This window comes from Dreissena polymorpha, chromosome 3 (assembly GCF_020536995.1).
Source record: "Dreissena polymorpha isolate Duluth1 chromosome 3, UMN_Dpol_1.0, whole genome shotgun sequence".
NCBI classification, from domain to species: domain Eukaryota; kingdom Metazoa; phylum Mollusca; class Bivalvia; order Myida; family Dreissenidae; genus Dreissena; species Dreissena polymorpha.
This window is the reverse complement of record NC_068357.1, coordinates 23284115-23306729: the sequence shown is the minus strand read 5'-3', so window position 1 is coordinate 23306729 and position 22615 is coordinate 23284115. Positions and strand designations below refer to the sequence as shown.

The following is a 22615-nucleotide window of genomic DNA, read 5'->3' as shown; positions in this document are numbered from 1 at the left end:
ATTGATTGACATAAGATGTTATGTTTTGTTGATTTAGTCTAATAATACATTCCATACGATATAACAAGCACACATTGATGTATTGCGAGACAACGTGGCTGTAATGTTCTCAGGGGCTGTTGAGCATCAATATTCAACAAGTTAGGCAATAATCGGGGTTTTACTTTAATACATTAAGTGTAGATATGGCATCGAATGAAACATATCGGTAAATTTTATTACTGAAAACACATCAGTCAATGTTATTTTGTGCACTCATACGGCTATAATGTCGTTTGCAATGATTGCTATTGGCTATGAACAGATTTCATCATTAATGCATGAGAGATATTATGGCTACGAGAGGACTGATTTGAACCGTTCGTTATTGTTATATTAAATGTATGCTTTAAAAAGTGAGTTCATAATCTTTCTTTGCTGTTTCGTTTTCCAAAAACCGTTCCTTAAACAGGCCATCTTACGATACTTTCATCGGTCGTTCTCCAATTTAATACTAGGCTGATATACAACACATAATTATTTCATATAAGCATCCATTCACATATTACAATAAAATATTCACGACAAACAAATCAAATAAAATAACATACAACAAGCAAATGAAAATTCGCCGTTAAGATTTGCTATATTTTGACATGTATGGTGTGCCTAAAGTGTCGTGCAATTGATCAAAGTCTTCTGCCATACACTTTATTATTTTATCCACCCCGAGCGGTTCCTGCAGGATGCGAAATGACTTCAGATTTCAACTGAAGATTACTAGAAGAACAGTTATGTCTTAGATATACATCCGGAAGATATGTTGTACTGGGAGTGGCCGAATTGTTGAAGTGAATAGTTGAACAAGAGAAGATATTAGATAGCAATAGAGGATCGGGTGGAGCTGTAACGTCGCTGGAAATATGTGTGATATGCTAGAAAATATCAGACAATATTGAATGTGCGGTTCATGCAATTATGTACCTATTAAAAAGTGATACGTTTCCGCATTTCTGCTAATCAAACACGTTTACTAATGAATCTGAGTATTCTCAAATTATGATGAGTTTGGTATTAACGTATATTGCGGTGGCAGATGAAGTTCCCACTAAATCATTTGAAAGGTTCATTAAAAATCCCATATGCGCAGAATGGTCAACTACCGTTCCAACGCTTTAATGTCATGATTTCAACAGGTTAATTAAATTGGCTATGGAGGAAATATTTAAAGAGTATGTTTGAAAATAACCTTGTTAATATAATTCAGCGATCCATGGCGCATGCGTTTATGACTCGCATTATTATTATTGATTGTGAAGAACAGACAATACCAGTGCTATATTCTTTTATCTCACAAAATCAATTTCACACTACAAGATAAGGAGCTTATAAAATGTGATTTCAAATGATTACCCCAACCCCTTAACAGAAAGTTATAGATCCGCCTTTCTTAGGATTCTTCTTTATTTCGGTTTAAACATTATTGATTTTAAAGGACAATCGTTTGCGATATAAATTGACAATATAAGTAAGTATATCCAAAAATAGCTTGATGATACAGATAAGATGACGCTTTTGCGAATATTTTGAAACGAATTTCATGTCGACCATGCATGTAACAACAGATGTCAAAATTTTATTGGTTACTTAGCTTCATTCTTGGTCACAGCGGCTGTGTTATTCACAATTGCCCGTTGCTTAAGGCAAGAACTTTTATCTGATTGAGTGACTTGTATGACATTTTTCATTACGTAAAATAATTGTGTAACCCTGTTTATCATGTTTACTTGAAATAAAAGAGCTTCTATATTAGGATTGAGAATGAGTCACTATCTATCAATGTGACATGCCATTTCTTTCATGGAACGTCGGCCAATAAACGTCAAACTTCGCACACAACACTATTTGAAGCAAGTGCCCGGCGGCATAACCACACAGGAGAAAACGCAAACCACAAAGAGTAAATATTGTTGTCAACTGACATCGTACCATTTTGTATATCATGAGCATATATTAGCTGTTCAGAATAAATTAAAACATAAATGTCATAGAAAGCGAACATTCAACGTATAATATACTAAGGATATTTAAAAAAAACATGCGAATAATAATGTATTTAAGTGTTTATGTGTTTGTCCTTACTTTTGCTGTGGAAGTCCGTTTGTAAGTCTTATAAAACCCGATATAAGAAACGCTGGCAGAGGATAGTGTCCGGCAGAACCATGCCTCTGAAATGACTTGACTAGACACCGACAAGTAGGATTGTGCAGAGGCGTATACAATTCTCGTCTAAGTGGAATTACCGTTCTTTCATGAATTGTTGACATCGAAAATTTTAAAAACCATACTACGTTCAGAAACAAAAACCAACATAAACACCCACGAAGTTTCAGCAAGAAATTAGGACACAGACGTCATTCAAAATTTAAGACCACATACGAAACATATGTTAACTAGGCGCCGTTTTCTACTTGTGGGCACCTCAAAGATGTTAGTTCGTATTCATCATGCATAGATTCCAGCCTGCATGTCTCTCTTCGAATGCTGACTATGATGTTTTTGTTATGATCTAAAGATCACGTAGAAGCTTCCAAGCACTCAGTTTATAGACGTGATGTAGCGCACACTTTACTCTCTCGAGAAAACATGAAACACTTTTAAGCGAGCAATTAGGCTAACATAAAGTGACCTTTAGCTGTATGTCACACATTGTTTTCACTTTACGCGTACAAAAGGCCGTGTTGATTCCGATGATGTCATTTGCTTCATTCTACATGGCAAAGTAAAATCTGCAAGGAACATGTTGATAACAAGAATAGCCAGTTGTTTATTAATGTTCATAACGTACACGTTTGCATTCTTTTAAATATGCTATCAATGCTGTGGCTGGTATTGATGTGTATTAGTTAGCGCATCCACTATTTTTTAACATAATCCCTTTGAAAAACCATATGTACATAGTAAGCAGGGCCGTATGGTAAATAGGGATTATCAATCTTATAAGAATATGAAAGTTCTATCATCATATATATGATTTTACGGGAAAAAAATGTTCTAGCCCTAAGTATAATTAAAACTATATTGATGAAATCGTCAAAAGATATATGGCCTAAAACGTTGCATTTAGATCTGGTTTTGTGTAATCAGGCATAGACCAATGTTAAAAAGAGATAATGGACGTAACATTAATTGGAGCACATTAATGTGCGTCAATTTTTTATCTTCCGTATCGCAGACAGATTTGATAATACACTTCTTTTTCAAGACGTCGCAGCAATTTTAGGAACGCAATAAAATAATAAAATATTTCAAAATATATGTATGATGCCCTGTGAAACGTCTTTATTTTTGTACTTTCAGCATTGGTATTTTAAACATAGGAATAATGAAACATTATTACGAGAGAAATTAAGTTTCGACATGGTTTGGAAAAGTGTACACATACATTTACGTTGCAAAGGAAAACAACTCCATTACGTCCGAAATTCATGTCACTAATTATATCAGAATGCGTTGGTACTTATTTCTAAGCAGAAAATCCATATTGCGGTTTACTATGACCATATAATGTAATAAACTGTCAAGAAGTGAGTGCCCATAGATTTGTAGATGAATACATTCCATTCCGCAGAAAGAATATGTTGGGTCTCTAAATAAAAGTGTAAATATGAATTGCACTAAAGACGTATGATATGGCAAATTTAAATTGTCTTGTTCATTAAATAAACCGTGTATGAAAATAATATTTATGACTGTGAAGGAAAAAAGTAGCTCCCATTAAAATACAAGATAAATGTTCCTTGTATTTCTACTGACAATTTAAAAGTAAATAAAGCACACACTTTAAGGAATATTTGAGTTTTCGCAGAAACAATGCGTATTTTGCACATTCATTCCATTGTTAAAATCACAAGGGTAATACAACCTCTCAGCTGTTTATAATCGGTAATTTAAATATTTTGCATATTGTGCTGTCTGTGCTAGTTCTTTATTTATTGCGGGAACTGCACAGGTGTCGGATTGGAATAAATATCAATTAAGTTAAGCGTCTCCATACTTGCATCGAATAGCACGTTGCCTAGATTGACATGCCAAGAAAGGCACTTGATTGACTTAAAATAATTAAGCTTTAAATTGAAAGCCATAATGGTATTTGTAATTCAAAATTTTAATTATCCGGAACATTCAAAGACTAATCCCGTTATTTTATTGGGTTAACCGTTCGTTCAACAGTGTTATTAAAAGTTTCCGATGACTATTAAATTGTTGCAAATAAAACGCACGCATTTTATCTGATAATCATCGCTTATAGAAGTTAAATTGTGATGCATGATTTGTTTGGTATGTGGGACTGTGTTATGTCGTATTGTTTGGCGTTTGCAGATACAATGGGTACATCTCTGCTGACACAATAATTTTTGTTCTCTTTCATTGAACGTGTAAGTAACTTGTTATGCTAACTTCTTACTTGCAAGTGTGTTGGCAGTATAGTACTTAATCCAATAAAAATGAAGACATGTGCGTACGTAGAAAATGGTAGATAACGACCCATACACGTGAAATTTCAAATTTATAATGTAAGTATATATTTATATATTACAATATTCCAATCAGTATGGACTTGTCGCTTTAATGGAATTACCATTTGTATTCATTTGCTTCTTAATATTAAATCACGTAAACTTGTTTTATTAGTAGCACAGCCCCATTAATATTTTTATTTAGTACTGCCCTTGGAATTTGTTCACGTCATTATGTCATTATGGATTTCTGTGACGTCATACGACCGACTTTCCCAGTTGTAATCTACATGCATAGGTCATTGGGTTTATAATGGTCCATTTTATTTATATTTTCTCTCTGATAGGCGTTTCTTGTTTGATTTAATTATTTTTAATTTGTCTAGCAGTCACATAAACAACCAAGCTATGTAATATGGAATTTTTACACCCATTATTGCTGCTTCTTCCTGTATTTGCGCGATGATTATCTGAGATATTAACTCTATGATTCTACATTCTCAAATCTTTTCTATAAAGAAGGAATGTAGTTGACAATTGTTAATAGTTTTATTTGATCGTTCGTCAAAAAGTTGTAATTCTGTTACTCTTGTATTTTCAATGCAATTGAGTAATTAAATAGTAATTAAATTGAATGCGTTTTAATTCCCTTTTATTATTGTTTAATTTGAGTTACAATGCTATGACGTTAAATTTTATTTACACTTAAATGTATTATGAATATTGCTGGACCAAGTGTGAGGTTGAGCGCTCTATAACCAGGTTTAAACCCCCAATGCTTTGCATTGACCGTTCCAAGGCGGTGACCCCAGCTTTATTCATATTTTGTGTTTATGTTGGTTTGTATTGTGCTGTTTTGTACTGTTTGGGCAATCGGTCACTTGCCTTAAATAAAGGACCAACTAATTGTTTTTAATGAAAATTCAATACTGCTCCAGCAGCTGGAGTTTCACTTCTTTATATTGTTGGTCTCCAACCTTCATAATGGAAGAAAGTGAAGATTCAGATTGTCTATTCCACATCTGAATCTATACTTCCTTCCATTGCATCTGGTTCTGGAAGACAAGTCCTTGTTGTCTTAGCAGCAGGAATATACAACCTTTCAGCTGTTTATAATCGGTAATTTAAATATTTTGCATATTGTGCTGTCTGTGCTAGTTCTTTATTTATTGCGGGAACTGCACAGGTGTCGGATTGGAATAAATATCAATTAAGTTAAGCGTCTCCATACTTGTGTTGCATCGAATAGCACGTTGCCTAGATTGACATACCAAGAAAGGCACTTGATTGACTTAAAATAATTAAGCTTTAAATTGAAAGCCATAATGGTATTTGTAATTCAAAATTTTAATTATCCGGAACATTCAAAGACTAATCCCGTTATTTTATTGGGTTAACCGTTCGTTCAACAGTGTTATTAAAAGTTTCCGATGACTATAAAATTGTTGCAAATAAAACGCACGCATTTTATCTGATAATCATCGCTTATAGAAGTTAAATTGTGATTTGTTTGGTATGTGGGACTGTGTTATGTCGTATTGTTTGGCGTTTGCAGATACAATGGGTACATCTCTGCTGACACAATAATTTTTGTTCTCTTTCATTGAACGTGTAAGTAACTTGTTATGCTAACTTCTTACTTGCAAGTGTGTTGGCAGTATAGTACTTAATCCAATAAAAATGAAGACATGTGCGTACGTAGAAAATGGTAGAAAACGACCCATACACGTGAAATTTCAAATTTATAATGTAAGTATATATTTATATATTACAATATTCCAATCAGTATGGACTTGTCGGTCTCCAACCTTCATAATGGAAGAAAGTGAAGATTCAGATTGGCTATTCCACATCTGAATCTATACTTCCTTCCATTGCATCTGGTTCTGGAAGACAAGTCCTTGTTGTCTTAGCAGCAGGAATATACTTGAAATACTGGTGATATTCTGAAGCAATTATTCCATCAGAGCAAAGTGATTGCAAGTATTTCTTCTTTGCTGCTGTAATTAGAAGTTTGGCATCATACATGGGTTTTAAGTCACATTTTAGAGAAGGTCCTTTCCTTGAGGATTTGAGTTTCACACACTGCACTTTAAAACACACACCCAGGATAACTTTTTTGCAGTTTTATACATTTTCATTTTGTCCATAAAACCTTTTGTCCACTTAAATTTACAACATTTGGCGGAATTACAGATTTAGGTACATGCTTGATATAAAAAGCCACAGTATTTCATCGGCACTACAACATACGGATTTCTCTTTTGTACAACCCTCACAATTGTTTTGTTGCACTTAGCAGGCAATTGCCATCACCGTCCACAACTTTCCTTTTAAATCCGTTGCTTGCAAGCAGAGCATCTAGATTTTGCTTATTTGTTTCATTGAAAAGAGTTCTCGCACTATTTGTTTTGTAACTTTTCTGTTTTGCTTTATATATTGTATGATAGACATATGGTCTGCCTGGAGTCACACGCTTTTTTCTCGATAGAGCAGTTTGTTTTTCTTTTTCAGTTCTTATCTCTAATACGATTCGTCAAACATTTTTTTAAACCTGATATTTTGGTTATGACTTTTTTCTTTCGATGTGGAATTTTGATTTCGTATGAATCTGTTTCTGAATCAAAATTGTTCAATTCTTTTTGTTGTACCTTATATGATGGATCTCTCACATCGTCATCAAATTCTGAATCATTTTCAGTACTACTCGACTTAAAAATGGCCCTTTTCGTTCTTAAATATCCATTTTGAATAAGCTTTGCCAGAGCAATGTTTAAATCACTGTCAGAATCACGGTCCCTTTTTCCAAATTGGGTCAATGCCATATTGCTTGACTTAAGTTCTTAATCCTTTGTTTCTATATCTTCTGTGATCAATGGCTGATGAATTCTATAGCCTTCTGTATCGATCTTGGTAGCCACAATCTCTGGTATGTTTTCTTCTTCCGTTTCATCGCTGAATGGTTCATCCAATAGGTTTGACATCTCTTCCCAGTCTTCTCCTGATATTGCCATGCTGTAATTATTGTTGTAGGTCAGTTTTAGAAATATATTGCTTCAATTTTTAGGTTGCTGATTTGTTTAAAAAATCATTCAGACTTTTAAACCTTTTGGTAAAATTATAAAAACCACTTTGGGATGTTAAACTTTTATTTGAAAAACAAGTGAATGGATCAACAGCGTTTAACAGTCCTTTTCAAACTTTCAAAGTGTAATGAACTGCTTGAATGCTATAACCATTAAAGTATAACTCTTCAATAAAATAAGTTTATAGTGAACATATTCAGTAGCACTGAAGTCAGAAAGACAAATACATGTAATGCAAGGATAACATTTATAACTGCAAAATCTCAACAAAAGATAAGCATTGATTTCTTGTTGCGCTTTCAAGTCCAAATTTGAAGCCATTTTAGTATTTTAATCATAATGGATAGCTTTTTTACACAAAAATCTAATACTTACAAATCTTACCTTTTACTGTAAAAGGATTTTTCTTTGAAAATATCTTCTTTCCATAAGTATCAACATCACTGAGAAAGGTGTTGAAACAATGATATTATTTTACCATCTTAGTGGGAAAACAATGTCTTTAATCAACATAAACACAGATAAAGTCATTTGTATCCCTATCTTATTACTAATTAACTCAAGAGTTTGTGTATTCCTGTTGATATAAACCAGATACAGTGATTCCTTAACAAGGTAGGGGCTTCATATTTTGTTTTTGCCTTGAATAAGTGGCACAACTGGCTTATGTTTAAATGAACTAAGTGCACTTAAATCCTTTTAGCACATGTATTTCCATTCAATATGAATGAGAACAAATTGTGCCAAAAAGACTTAAGTGCACTTAAAACTTTCGAGCAGTCATTAAATGGATATAACGCATTCTGGCATACACCAGATTTGTTGATAAGCACTTAGTGCACCTTGGTTCTGTCTGATAAACTATATTGTATGCAAGATATGATTCCGGGAAATAGTGCAAATTGAAGAGCATTGGAATAACTATATAAATGTGCAAAATAGTGATTTTTGATAAAAAGTGCACTTATCACGTTCTAGCACTAAACCCTCGATATTTGTGTCGCTTTTAATATTTTGTCTTGTCTCTCAGTTGTCTGAGTATACACATGAAACCAAAAAGATATCCTGTTCATACTACGCAGAAGTACCATGTATTAAGTTCGTGTATGTTGCGATATTCTTTGCAGAGTAGTCTTCCTCTGAACTTTTTGCAAATTTATAACAACATGTTACATGTGTGCTATGTATCGTGAATTAGTCCCTCGGTTTCCTGGTAATCAACATGAAACTGCTTTAGCAGAGATAAGTGGCCCCAAACGTATGCAAATGTTGGATTCTTACACAATTGTTCAGGTGTACCTCGTGTCTTGAACTTGTCGCTCAGTTTTCTGTATCAAATTACAACTTTATACATTTGTTGCAAATAGTATGTAACATTTCAAGATGTTTATTTTATGCATATCGCTATATTCTCTGCAGAAATGTGTGGCCATTTTACTTAGGCAAAAATTTGATATATATATTGTTGTACATGTGCACTTTGTGTCGCAAACAGGTTTCTTTGTATGGGCGAAATTTTAAAGGAGTGTTGTTTTTACTTTGTGGAGATGCCAGAAATTATTTTTGTGTATGACTCACTATTTGTCGACAAGGAAAAAGTATGGAAATGTTTGTCACTGCTTAATATTCTAGCTTTAATTACAATGACATGCGCTTAATGCATATGTTTATGGTTCGGATATGAAGCCATTTAATTGAATTATACTCCTCAATATGTTGCGTTGACCGTTCCGAGACATTGGCCACATATATTACCTTATTGTGTTGTGTATTGATGTGATGGATGAATTTTATATGTATTCATTTTTATAGCTTATTGAATTTTAAGGCTATGCCAAAGTTTGCAACGTTCGTCTTAAATTGAGTTCGTAACATACACTATGGTATCATTTATAAGCGAAATCGATGACAACAGAGCGGTGTATAACAGCATATAACAATCCAGACATCAGGTTCTGAACGCAATACGTTTTATGAATGATGCTTTAATTACAACCTTGCGGGAAATCTTTAATAAGTGTTTTCTGCAAGAAGCTTTTATTGAACGACATAGTTTTCCGCTGAGTCAATCGCACAGATATACTCACTAATGTGATTTTCCAGCAACAATACATAAGTCCTTGAGCTGTCTGAACATTCACCTGCAGTTCATTATATTCAGACGTTAATTGTTTATTTCGTTTGTAATGGTTATTCTTGAGATTAATTTTTATTTCGATAATGCATTAAGTCTTCTTGTTTGTAAACAAAATGCATGTACTCGTACTCGTGTTGTTTTACCAAACTAACCAAAGTGACTTCTATTATTCACAATTTCGAATATAGACTGTGCATTATTCCCGCAATTTTTTTGCAGCTTCATTCCTATATCGATGTTGAGTTGACCATATATTGTTTCAAAAATTGTTGAGAATTTGATACTTTAAAAGAATTCTTGAGAAAGTGAGGTTGCATTCCTATATTGATTTTCAATTGAGCTTTGGCATTCATTGTTTAATTCGTAACTTGGGAAACACCGGACATTACTCGAAAAAAGACACCATTAATGGCGCCGGATTTACATTAGTTTTCGATTAATCTCTCCGACAATCATGCCCTGGGGAATTAGAGAACAATGTTCATTGCACTAGCCAGTATACTGGCATGCCATCTCACATTGGAAAAGCAAATCGTACTAACATAAGAATGAATGATTGTTTTAGATATAAGCCGCTTCATGCGACACTTGGTCTTATGCCATGTACGGCCAGCTTAGCTCCCATCCTCGCAGTCTGATCATGAGCTACCACACGTATAGTTTGATTATCCCTTTACCCATTAGATACGTATTTTCACGCATTTGAATTCTCTCAGAAAGTTAAATAAAAGTCCTTTCTTTCTAAATTCAAGTTGTAAAGGCTTTATATCCAATCCTTAGATTCTGATGAGCAGCAAACAGCATACAACCTGAACAGACTGTGAGTTACTTGCAGGCTGGTTTGGTTTTATGCTGTTTGCTAATAGCAGATTTCACTTTTCTGCTGAGTTAGAAAGGTTTATCTTAATACCGGACATGGTAGCTCCTTATTAATCTTCTCGAATGCGCAACCTGATTTGGAGCTACGCTGGCCCATATGGCATAACACGTATGACGCGGCTTATATTAATGGTAACAGTAACATTACTCTTGTTTTAATTGAACTCGTACAGCACAAAATTCAAAGTATATATAACTTAATGTGCAATTATGATGTTGTTTTCGTCATGTTTCTTTAATATTGTTTATTACCGTTTGGATTATGTTTGTGATTTGTAATGGCATTATATGAATGCTTCTAATTATGGTATACACCTTACGGTGTCTTTTGGTGAGTACGTATTTTGTGATGTTTGTTGTGTTGCACTATATTTGCAATTTGTCACGTACTCTTTACTGTAATTATGTAAACAAATCAAAACATTGCCTGTCCAGCTGTAAACAATTTTATAGCTTATTCATGATATGCCCCTTCACCTTTATATAAATATAATTGTGTTATTTAAAACGGTCACGATAAATTCAATTCGTCAGTTAAACATCAAAATAAAACGTATAATTGAAGCTTAGTTATAGCAATTATAACTTAATTAGTAAACATCGGTGAGTTAGTCTATTTGCACTTTTACTGTGTAAGCTGGCTCATCAAGTTCAACGTGCAAATGCTAATACCAGTAAATGACAACTGCTGTAGGCACTATTTCATGACCAATCCTTTCACACGTTATGTGACAATATATCGTAACATGATACGAGTGTACTTTGTCGCGTCCAATTACGTTTTTATGATAGGCAAATATCTCCAAGCTACTATCAATTACAAATTAGCCCCGCTCTGGGACAACGGGACTCATGCATGTGCATAAAGTATCGTCCCAGATTAACCTGTGCAGTCCGCAGAGGCTAATCAGGGACGACACTTTCCGCGTTTTTGATGTTTTTCGTTTCAAGAAAGATTCTTCTTAGCAAAAATCCAGTTTAGGCGGAAAGTGTAGTCCCTGATTAGCCTGTGCGAAATGCACAATCTAATCTGGGACGACACTTTACGCACATGCATTAAACCCCCTTTTTTGATTGTGCGTAAAGTATCATCCCAGATTAGACTATGAAGTCCGCATGGATTAAAATGTAATACCAAGGGAACGTGTCGCCACCTGTGTGGACTGATAAGGCTAATCTGGGACGATACTAACCACACATATCTTAATCCCTGTTTTCTAATAGCTCGTTTCGACTCAAACGATGAGCATATTCACCATTGTTTATTGAACCACGCGCTGGAGTTTTTGCAGACTGTGATTCTTTATAACCTGTATGCCTGTATGGTTTGAAAAAACGTCGAAAGACAAAAATCCTAACGCGGTGAACAATGTTTAGTTCGTAAAGTTTACACTTAATCCAACAAAACTAATCGAGGCCTTATTTCCATTTTCATGAAAAGAATAATCCAGAAAACACCCATACATGTACATTTGCTCATGTGCGCGAATAGAATAATACTTTTTAAATCACAACTTTGCAAAGAAAGCTTGGTGTATTGTCATTCAGACAACATCAACCGGCTTACCGAAGGATATATCGTATTATTTTGATGGTGACATTTTCCGTCTTTTGTTTGCTACGTTAGCGATTTCCTCAAAAGCCTTTCAGGCATTTACTGTCAAATGAAAGCTCTGTTAGATTGGAGAAAATCTCTTACATTGACACGAGTTGAACTGCCGTTCGTAGGTTTCTCATTCTATACGAGAAGCATATTGAATGTCGGTTCAGAAATAGCAACACAATGCCATATTGGTTGTTTTATTATTTTTAATTCAATTACTACCATTAGTTCTACTACTACAACCTCTTCTATAACTATTTTCTACAACCTCTTCTACAACCTCTTCTACAACAACAACAGCTACTTCTACTACTACTACTACTACTACTACTACTACTACTACTACTACTACTACTACTACTACTACTACTACTACTACTACTACTACTACTTCTACTACTACTACTACTACTACTACTACTACTACTTTTACTACTACTACTACTACTTCTACTACTACTACTACTACTACTACTACTACTACTACTACTTCTACTACTACTACTACTACTACTACTACTACTACTACTACTACTACTACTACTACTACTACTACTACTACTACTACTACTACTACTACTACTACTACTACTACTTCTACTACTACTACTTCTACTACTACTACTACTACTACTACTACTACTACTTCTGCCACTGCTACTATTACTACTACTACTCTACTACTACTACTACTACTACTACTACTACTACTACTACTACTACTACTACTACTACTACTACTACTACTACTACTACTACTACTACTACTACTACTACTACTATTACTATTACTATTACTATTACTACTACTACTTCTACTACTACTACTACTACTACTTCTACTACTACTACTACTACTACTACTTCTACTACTACTACTACTACTACTACTACTACTACTACTACTACTACTACTACTACTACTACTACTACTACTACTACTACTACTATTATACCACTACTACTACTACTACTACTTCTACTACTACTGCTACTACTACTACTACTACTACTATACAAAAACTACTGCTACTACTACTGGTGCTTGAAAATAAGAGTGTTTCATAAAAACCAGTTAACTTCGTCAAATGAAACAGTTAATTGTCACAATAATTTTTCGTAATATGAGGGTATGGTCTGAAATGTGAAAAGTTCAGACACTGAATGGTTTGCAACAAAAACACATATTGACTTTCATTTCTTGGTTTGATAACTTGTGTCACACATAGAGTCATAGCTCGAGACTTATGTGTACTTATATCGGTAGTCAGCAAAAGTTTTAACATTACTGTTTTCAGAACCCACGTGTTTTCAAATACGATTTGTTTCTTGATTGTTTAGATACAAGGTAACAATATTTCTGAGAGAACATTCTACCAATCAAACGACGCGTTGTTTAAACAGTAACATGCAGACGAGGTCTCGCGCTTTCAAATAAAGATCACTTATTTGTTTTAAGATCGGATCGAATCATTATTTTTTTCAGACCTCATTCGTGTAGTGTTTACAAGGAAAATGTAATTGTATTGTTTGTTGGACGGATCACAAATTTATGTTATCAATTTCTCCCACCGTTGATAATTTTAGTGACAACGAACTATGTACCGTGGTTGTAGCCGAAAATAATATTGAAGTAGTCAACCAACATTTTAAGTGATCGTTTAGAAAATAGCTAAGCCGTTTTTTTTTTTGATCGCATTTTATTAATCGCATAACATAACATTACATTTGATTTATTTGTTCACCTGCAGGAGAAAGTTCATGAACTAATATTTCATTATTATGCTGAAATAATCAGGGACACGAGGAGCGATCATTGATATTACCCAGCTATCATTAATGAGATATCACCACGGTAATGATGTAAAGTAATACTTATATACGATCATTAACTGGTAATATGATCAGTATGAATTGATAACTGCGACGAGAAGAAATGTTTACATGTCAATACTGGCCACCACACTTTTCTCTTGTTTCCTAATGATTCTTTAACCCATTTATGCCTAGTGGACTCTTCCATCCTTCACAATTGGATCAATTTATTTCCAAAATTAGGGACGTCTAGTATGTTTATTTCTATATTTAGAATATTTCTTACAAAAATTCCTTGAAGCAAACAGCGCAGACCCAGATGAGACGCCGCATCATGCGGCGTCTCATCTGGGTCTACGCTGTTTGCCAAGGCCTTTTTTCTAGACGCTAGGCATAAATGGGTTAATCCAATCAGTTCAGTTCACCCAATGCATTTTCAGGAACAATGAATATGTAGTTAATTTGAAATACACACGACATTCCTACATGTAAATTCTTACATGTAAATATAATTGTATTAATCCATGCATATATTTCAACGATGCAAATTTGCCGCAGCAAATATTATTCATAAGAAAAAATGCAATTCACTGATTTATTTCGCTCGCTTTAAATGCAAAGTGAAGGGGTTGTATATGAATATATTCACTTATTAATTTTCCAGAATTTTATCATTTCTATCTTAAATACCAAGGGAGTTTGTGATTACGTGGTTTCACATAAGTAACAATTATCATTGTGTTTTAAGGAAACGCGGTCCTTAAAATCAAATAATCGTTTCATTTTAAAAGCACAATAAAGTGGAATCAAGATCGTTTGTGATCCTTCATTTATGCTTTAAACTGACCGAAATCTTTAGTTGCTTATATAGAAATGAATAAGCAACATACATCGCTAAAGACTAATGGTTCAAATACATTCTTTATAACAAAGCCACTGAAACATTGCACTAAAAATGGCAAATTTGAAGTGTAACATATTTTATCTACGTCATTTGAATATATATATATATATATATATATATATATATATATATATATATATATATATATATATATATATATATATATATATTGACGATGCACATGCATTTGTAAAATGCAATTAAAAAATATGCACACACAAAAATTACCCGAGGTACAAAATATAATGTGCATGAATCAATAGTTAGTCTTATCTAGCATATCTAAATCTGATAATTAATAGAATCCGTTTGCCGTGTACAAAACAACAGGTCGCTAGACGATGCGTCTTAGAAAATCCGTATGTTTCGACCTTAACTTATCATCGGCAAACATACCGAGAATAAAATGAAAGCTTACTTTGTTGCCTAGTTACCAACTCAATTTAGAATTATTATTTTCCAAGTAGACGAGAAATTAGTGTCGTCGACTTTAGATTCAGAAAATGTTACTAAACGGTTATTTTCAAAGAAATAGATCTCTTTGACGATAATTAATGAACTAGACACAAGAAGCTATAACAAAAAATATGTTGGAATCTTCAAAGATTCAAAAATTTACTTCTACTTAGAAATTCACATTTAAAACATGTATTGCTTCAACGATACCGCAAATTTCAATGTCGCAAAGCGGTTATCAAAATAACTGTTGAAGCATATCAAACTGTATGCTCTAAAATGTTTAATATGCCTTGTTGTCAAAATATCGCAGACTGGTTATATACTTTTATTAGCACTTTTCCGAGCATACGTTCTATATTGAGCTATCCATTTCGCTAGGAAGTTTTATTGCATTGACAAGCCTTTTTACGCGGAGATTTGTCACTGAGCGACGACATTTGAATCAACTCAATTGCCGTGTCTCGGAATTACGTTACCCGGAAATTGGAATTGTAATGAGGGGGAAATGGAATGACCACAATGGCAGTGGATCACCAAACAAGTGTGCTTTAACTGGATTGCCGATCTGAACATGATTCTAACTGCTGAAAACCAATATGGCACCGCTAAATAGATTCCAGCACAGGTTTTTCATCTTCACTGCAGACATGATGATGTCGGATAGATTGACCAGCAAGTTCGCTGTATTATTAAAATTGCTTTAGTTTGAATTGATGTTGAAGTAAAATAAAATGATAATAATAAAGGCCTCTTTATTTTCGGCTATTATTGTTTTAACTAAACGCAAAAATATATATACACGCATACATAATACCACTCAATTTTGACCCGCAATACAGTTAAACGTTTAAATGAAATTTATAAAACATAATAATTAATGTATTGCTTGCAAATTATTAAGTCATCCTCATTCTATTATTTGCAACAATTTGTAGTATAAAAATAAATGACCTTTCGCTAGCGAATTTAAACACAAAACTTTACAGGAAACTAGTCTATCGGTGAACATCATTTAATTCCATTACACTTTCATCCCTGCTTGAATTGGAAAAGCGTGTTTATGTTTTGCTACGTCTCCTAAACTTCCATCAACTCATTAGCGTTATCTGTGAATAATGTCGCACCATTTCTCAGCCACCGCTAATTAGATTACCGGCATTTGCTTTAGACATTCGTTACCTTTTGTTTTAATTTGTGAACCGTTATAGTACGGGTTGACACGCTATCTAATGATTCCTCATAATAGCTCACTAACAAAATGCTCCCGGATGGTGAAAGGCACATTGCTGAAGGAAAATCGATCTTTTCCTCTGTCAAATCGTGCATATCAACACCATCTGTCAACGGACGTATTTTTTGCTTGTTTCTGTCAGCAACATACACACGACTATTCATAAACAGCAACGAGTGCGTGTCCACATCTGTTATGGTGGACAGTAATTGGCCCTGCATGTCATACCTCGTGATTTTTCTTCCTCCAATAACATAAATTCTTTTCCCCGTTGGATCAACAGCCAGCCTTCCACTTATACCGATGTTCAAACTAGATGATTCTTTTCCATCGTTTGAGATGACATGTACGTGTCCCTTTTTGCAAAGCACGTACATTTGACTCAAAGAAGAACTGATGTCAAGAATCCATTCCGTGCACAATATGCTAATATCTTTTAGAAAAATAATGGATGCGTTGTTTTCACTATAGTATGACACTTTGCGTTTATATGGAATGGCTACTGCAAAGCGGGTTCCATCAATCTTTTGACAATTTCTCGGAATATCGTAAAGCTTAAGTTCAAACACGTGTTGAAAAGTCTTGTCAAAAAGATGAATGTAAAAATGTCTTTCATCCAGTACTACGATTCGTCCGCTATCCAGTATAACAATAGCCGCTGCATGGCACCTGGATTCATGCTCTGGAATTGAAAAGGAGCTACATTTAACATAAATTGGCCCTTGTTTCTGAGGGGCACTAACTACGGTTTTATTAGGTGTGGGCTGGGCCCTGGTATTCAAAGATGAAGACCTACGCATACTCCATTGTTTACGGATTGAATTTGGTGATTCATTCCTTACAAGGTCGTTAAGGTCATTCTCGGTACACGATTTTAAAAGAAATGATGAACCATTGCTCGATGATCCGATAGCACTGTCTTCTGTTTTATCTTTTTCGCTATCGTTGAACGTGCTGCTGCCACTGCTGTCGTGGCGTGGTCTCAGTGCGTTATTTTTCAACGGTGAGGGTCTCCTCAGAAATTTTGCTGACGATTTAATAACAGACAACGTTGATCTCGGCTCGCTAGAAGATCTCAAATGGGGTCCATTTTTTCTTGGCGGAGTGGAATGCTTTAATTTGCTGTTATTTAACTCGACTAATTCATTGTTCCAAATTGTGGCTTCAAATTTCTTAATATTTGAACTAACTATAGAATCGTTTGGATTATTTACGGAAGACCCGACCTGGACCAGCTTGCTCTTGAAAATTCCGTTGTCATTCATTCGGCTAACAGAGCTGATCGTGCGAGACATTATTGGTACTCCCGTAACTTGAGTTGGTTTAGAATACGGCAAGGTTAGTGCAAAGTTCGATATTTGCGAGGTGTTTTGAGTGCTATGATTTGAGACTAAATCGCTCATTTTTAACTCTTCCGAAACTGACGTTTCATTCACAGGCGTACCACGATTCTTGCGCTTTAACTTATCCAGTATTTCTTTCCTGGCAGTACGTATTGTCTTTCTAAATTCGATTTCTTCAATGTCCACATATGGCATTATATTAGTATTAACAGGTATGTGCTGTTCCGTCTTCATATTACTTTGTTCCTCTGAGACTACTGCATCCTGGTTGGTGTTAGTACATATCACACGTGGCAAAATCGTGACCCCATCCGTAACATCATCCGCTGGTTTAGGAATAGCTGGTAATAGACGTTTTGGTGTTGGTTTTGAATAAGATTCAAATGTCAATGCTCTGGTTTCAGATTTCGTCCTGTCCAATGTTGACGACATTGTTTCAACGTAATTGTCAATCGGTTTCTGCAAACTTCCATGATTGCCCCCGCTCATACGATTTACCTTTGAAGTGAATTTAGTGCCATGTATGTTGTCGACAGGTTTATCCTGCTTAGGGGAATTATGCTCTCTAACGCCATTATCAGGTTTTGGTGATTTAGGAGAACGTGATCGTCGAACTCCTTCACGAACGTATCGTGTTTCTTTGTGTTGCTTGATTTCTCCTATTCGAGGTTGGCGCACAAGAGGACTGCGATTCCTTGGCTGCAAGTTAAAAGGCATAAATTTTCCTGTGTCAAAATCGTCATCAGAGTCACTATCACTAGAAAAAAGGTGTACGCTATTCAATTTACTTAACTCTGAAGGCTCAAGATGTGAGAGGAGTAAAGGTGGCACTTCTGGACGCCGTTCTTGATCCTTGATTTCTGTTTTCCTCGTTGGTCGTAAATACGGATCATCCTCAAGATAATGTCCTATCTCGTCATAAATATTGTTAGCGGAGTTGCTTCTCTCATTCATACGTTGTGTCCTCTCATCAGAATCGGAATCAGATTGATAATTGCGGGGTGTCTCGTTGTAATCAAATTTCGATGATGTGATTTTTATTGACAACTGCATAAGACGGTTGCAAAGTTGGGTGATATGGTCTGCTAGACAGGTAGACACACTGTATTCTACATTGCCGCTCGGAAAGTCCTGCATCAGTTTCTGAGCTTCTTTAATTCGACGTTTGGCTTTCTTTGTGTCTGCGTTTTTACCTCCCTTGTCGTCATGCTTTATGAATGTTTCTGATTTTGATAACCTAAAAAAGTCGGATAATGATTACTATGCACGTAAAAACCCAAACAAACAATTATATACAAAGAAACTAGTTAACACGGATGACAATACAACATATTCAAGTGTACTTATTAATGTGTGCGTACGCAAGTAGATGATTTAAATTAAGTAACATAGTGTACCCTTTCAGACTATCCTGCAAGCGCTTGATGCCCGGAGTTATCTTTCGCTTGCTCTTTTCTATGTCATTCTTAATATTTTTCACGGCAATCTCGGTGGTTTCACGAATGTTTTCCTCCACTTCTATTAGGACGTTTGCAAGATACGACGCTCGTTTGTGCTGTGAAAGAAGTGTCCGGTTAATAATATCCTTTGTGGCCAGAAGTTTGTTGAGAACGTCGCCGGTTTGGGTGGGTGACGGGGTCGCCACTTGCCGCGATATCTGTTTTATCGACAGCGGCATCTAGACAAAAAAGTTATCCAGAGTGAAATCCGTGACAGTATTCAAGCAAAACAAGAATGTCAGTCGTTCTCTAATAAAAACATCACATTTCTCTGTCAAATTACTGTAAACCCTCGGGAGATAGTGGCCATGTATTTACCTTCAATATGCATATATTGCATTTTAATAGAAATATGCACGTTGATTGGTTTCTAAATACATTTTCTCCAAATATTCAAAATTGTCATGGCAAATAAAAACTGAATGTTAAAAGAAACTATGTTTTGGTATAAAATTGAATGTTTCATGTTTATTCTTTTCGTAATAATCTTTTGAACATGATATGTACATTAATATTAAAATTTTACGAATAAAGCAACACTTACTTTTATGAAGACTGATAATCCATTTATTAACAGGAACGCCGTCTATATTTAAACATCGCGTTAAATCGCATATGTGGATTAATTTAAATGGCGGCGAAAACTACATTAATACTAGTCAGCTATCAATATAATCATTTGGAGCGAAACACGGCCGATTGGTTCAAAACAAAAGATTCAATAATGCCGTCATTATCGCACTATCACGGTTTAGTGGGGTTTGTAAACTTTATATTCGCATTTCAGAGATCAAATTGCTGGTGTTGAATTTCTGATTTTTACTACCATTGTGTATTTCAGTTTAAATAATAGAGGTTACTTTTTAGAAGTAATCTTATCAATTTAGAAATGGTAAATCACTGTTTCGGAGGGTTAAAAGAAGATACAAATCTATACGCATCGACAATTTAATCAAGTTAAAGATTTCTAACCGAATGAATTTTATTCATGAGTTAATGCGTTCGTTCTTTAAAGAAGAGTATTCTTCACCAGCTGTAGAGACTGTTCGATTAAAAGTTAACAGATATGTATTATTTATTCGATTTGATTGCGTTATGTTTTTTTTGTATTTGTGGTCGGTTATATTTCCATAATAAATTATTGTATGGAACTATTTATATAATATTTACGCTATGGGGATTTACAACGAAAATAAAAATCCCTATAGCTTTTCAAGGACAACACGTGCTAAAACATTTAAGCCCTTATTACACCACGGTGTCATTACAACAGTTAATCAGATGATACATGCAACCAGTTATACAGTTCATCATTTAAGTTTGTTTTACAGACATAATGTATGTTTATTGAAAATATTACAAAGCAAGTAGTAATACTAGTGGCATTTTTATCAATGTCCTATAGAAATTGCCATCCTTATGTTGTGCGTTATCGTTGAATCTATGGAGACAGACCCCCTCCCCGCTAACACTTTCTTTTAGCTTCGCCATGTGATGCTTTCTCTCAATGCCTTCATCATGTTGCCAGGGAAAAATTAGATACCGCTGGCAACGTAGTGCGAGATATTAGCCATTTAAGTCTTCCGCGATAATTACATTCAAGGTCGAAAGCAGTGTTTCATCGCGAATAATACGAAATGAATTTTTCTTATGAGACGCGTCATGCGAAAATAGGACTTATGCCATATGCGACCAGCGTAAGTCCAGAACAGGCTGTGCGATCGCAGACTGGTCAGTGGCTACGTTGTCCGCTATAAAGTAAGACATGGTTCGGTGGTCTATTTAGCAGAAATGGTAGCTCCTGACTAGCCTGTACGAATTCCTAAGCTGATCTAGAGAAACGCCAAATGCATATAGCAAAATACCCATTTTACATGACGGGGGGAGTAAAACTACAACATACAGACTGTCGTTGCCTCTCAGGGAGAAGCAATATACATCCTCTTACGATAATGTCTTCGATGTCTACATGTTTTGCCACCTAAAAACAGAAATATCTCGCATTGGGATTATTTTAATTATATTGTTATTCAATAAAGGTCTTTATTGGCAGTGACAGGATGATAGTGTCCTTTTTATAATTTGATTATTATAGATGATTTCTCGCAAACCTTTATGCAGTTTCAAGCGACTAAATTAGCTGACAAATTGTGCAACAAAGTTTGATTGTACGTAGATTGTCACAAAACGTATGGCGTGTTATAATACACACATAAACATGACATACAATCTGTGTTGTATACAAATGCTAATTTCTTTAGATTTACAGAACATAAAACGATACAATAATTGTTGACAATCCCGCTATTGCTTTGCATTATCATCAAAATAATCGTTCAATGTCCAAAACGACTTTAATTGCCATAAATATAATATGAACAAATGTAGAATTGTACATAATTAACATATACTTTGCTCAACCAACTTATTTATTCATACTTAAAGTGTAATAAATGTACAAAATTTAGTTAATGGCATGGCATATACCTTGCTTAAAGTGTTTGTTGCGTGTCCATTAATTTTCAATAACAGTCCATGCCTCTGTAGCTCTGTCTTTTTAGAAACCTTATACTGTTGTCATTGTGTACATCGTACATTTTTAACATTGTGGTCGAACCGCCCATGTGGGTTTAAAGAAAAAGCATTTCCATGTTACTAGATATAACATTCATGGATGGAGTCCCAAGGCCGTATTTATTGGCAATCGGATTACCACAATCACTTCCTTTCATGAACTATTAAAGCAGGTTATTGTTTTGTGGGGATTTCTTGTAAGTTACAAGAAGGGCGTATAATGTCCTATATAATATATGAAAGCACGACTTTCTGCACCGCATACAAATGGAATTATAGAATTAAATAGTTACTCTTTGTTGTTAATTGCCACTTCTTGATCTGCGTTAATAATACAAAAGTTGAAGTTGATCTTTAATTATAATATATATCTAATGATAATGGGCGATAACATAGGATTATACCGATTTGTCAATTTTGTAAATATAACCCATGTATGCCTAGCGTCTAGAAAAAAAAGGCCTTTGCAAAAAGCGTAGACCCAGATGAGACGCCGCATAATGCGGCGTCTCATCTGGGTCTGCGCTGTTTGCTTCAAGGAATTTCTGTAAGAAATATTCTAAATATAGAAATAAATATACTTGAC

General features: G+C 34.7%; 1 protein-coding gene across 1 annotated transcript in view; it reads right to left on the bottom strand.

Moving 5' to 3' along the window:
- The window catches only part of LOC127872082 (uncharacterized), a 117278-nt gene extending 97644 nt beyond the window's left edge, over positions 1-19634 (bottom strand). Inside the window, exons 1-2 of the mRNA XM_052415413.1 lie at positions 19354-19634; positions 17456-19193 (exon numbers count right to left, since the gene is read on the bottom strand). Coding sequence (XP_052271373.1) covers positions 17456-19193; positions 19354-19634 — 2019 coding nt within the window. The remainder of the gene's footprint in view (positions 1-17455; positions 19194-19353) is intronic.
- Positions 19635-22615: the final 2981 nt, after the last annotated feature.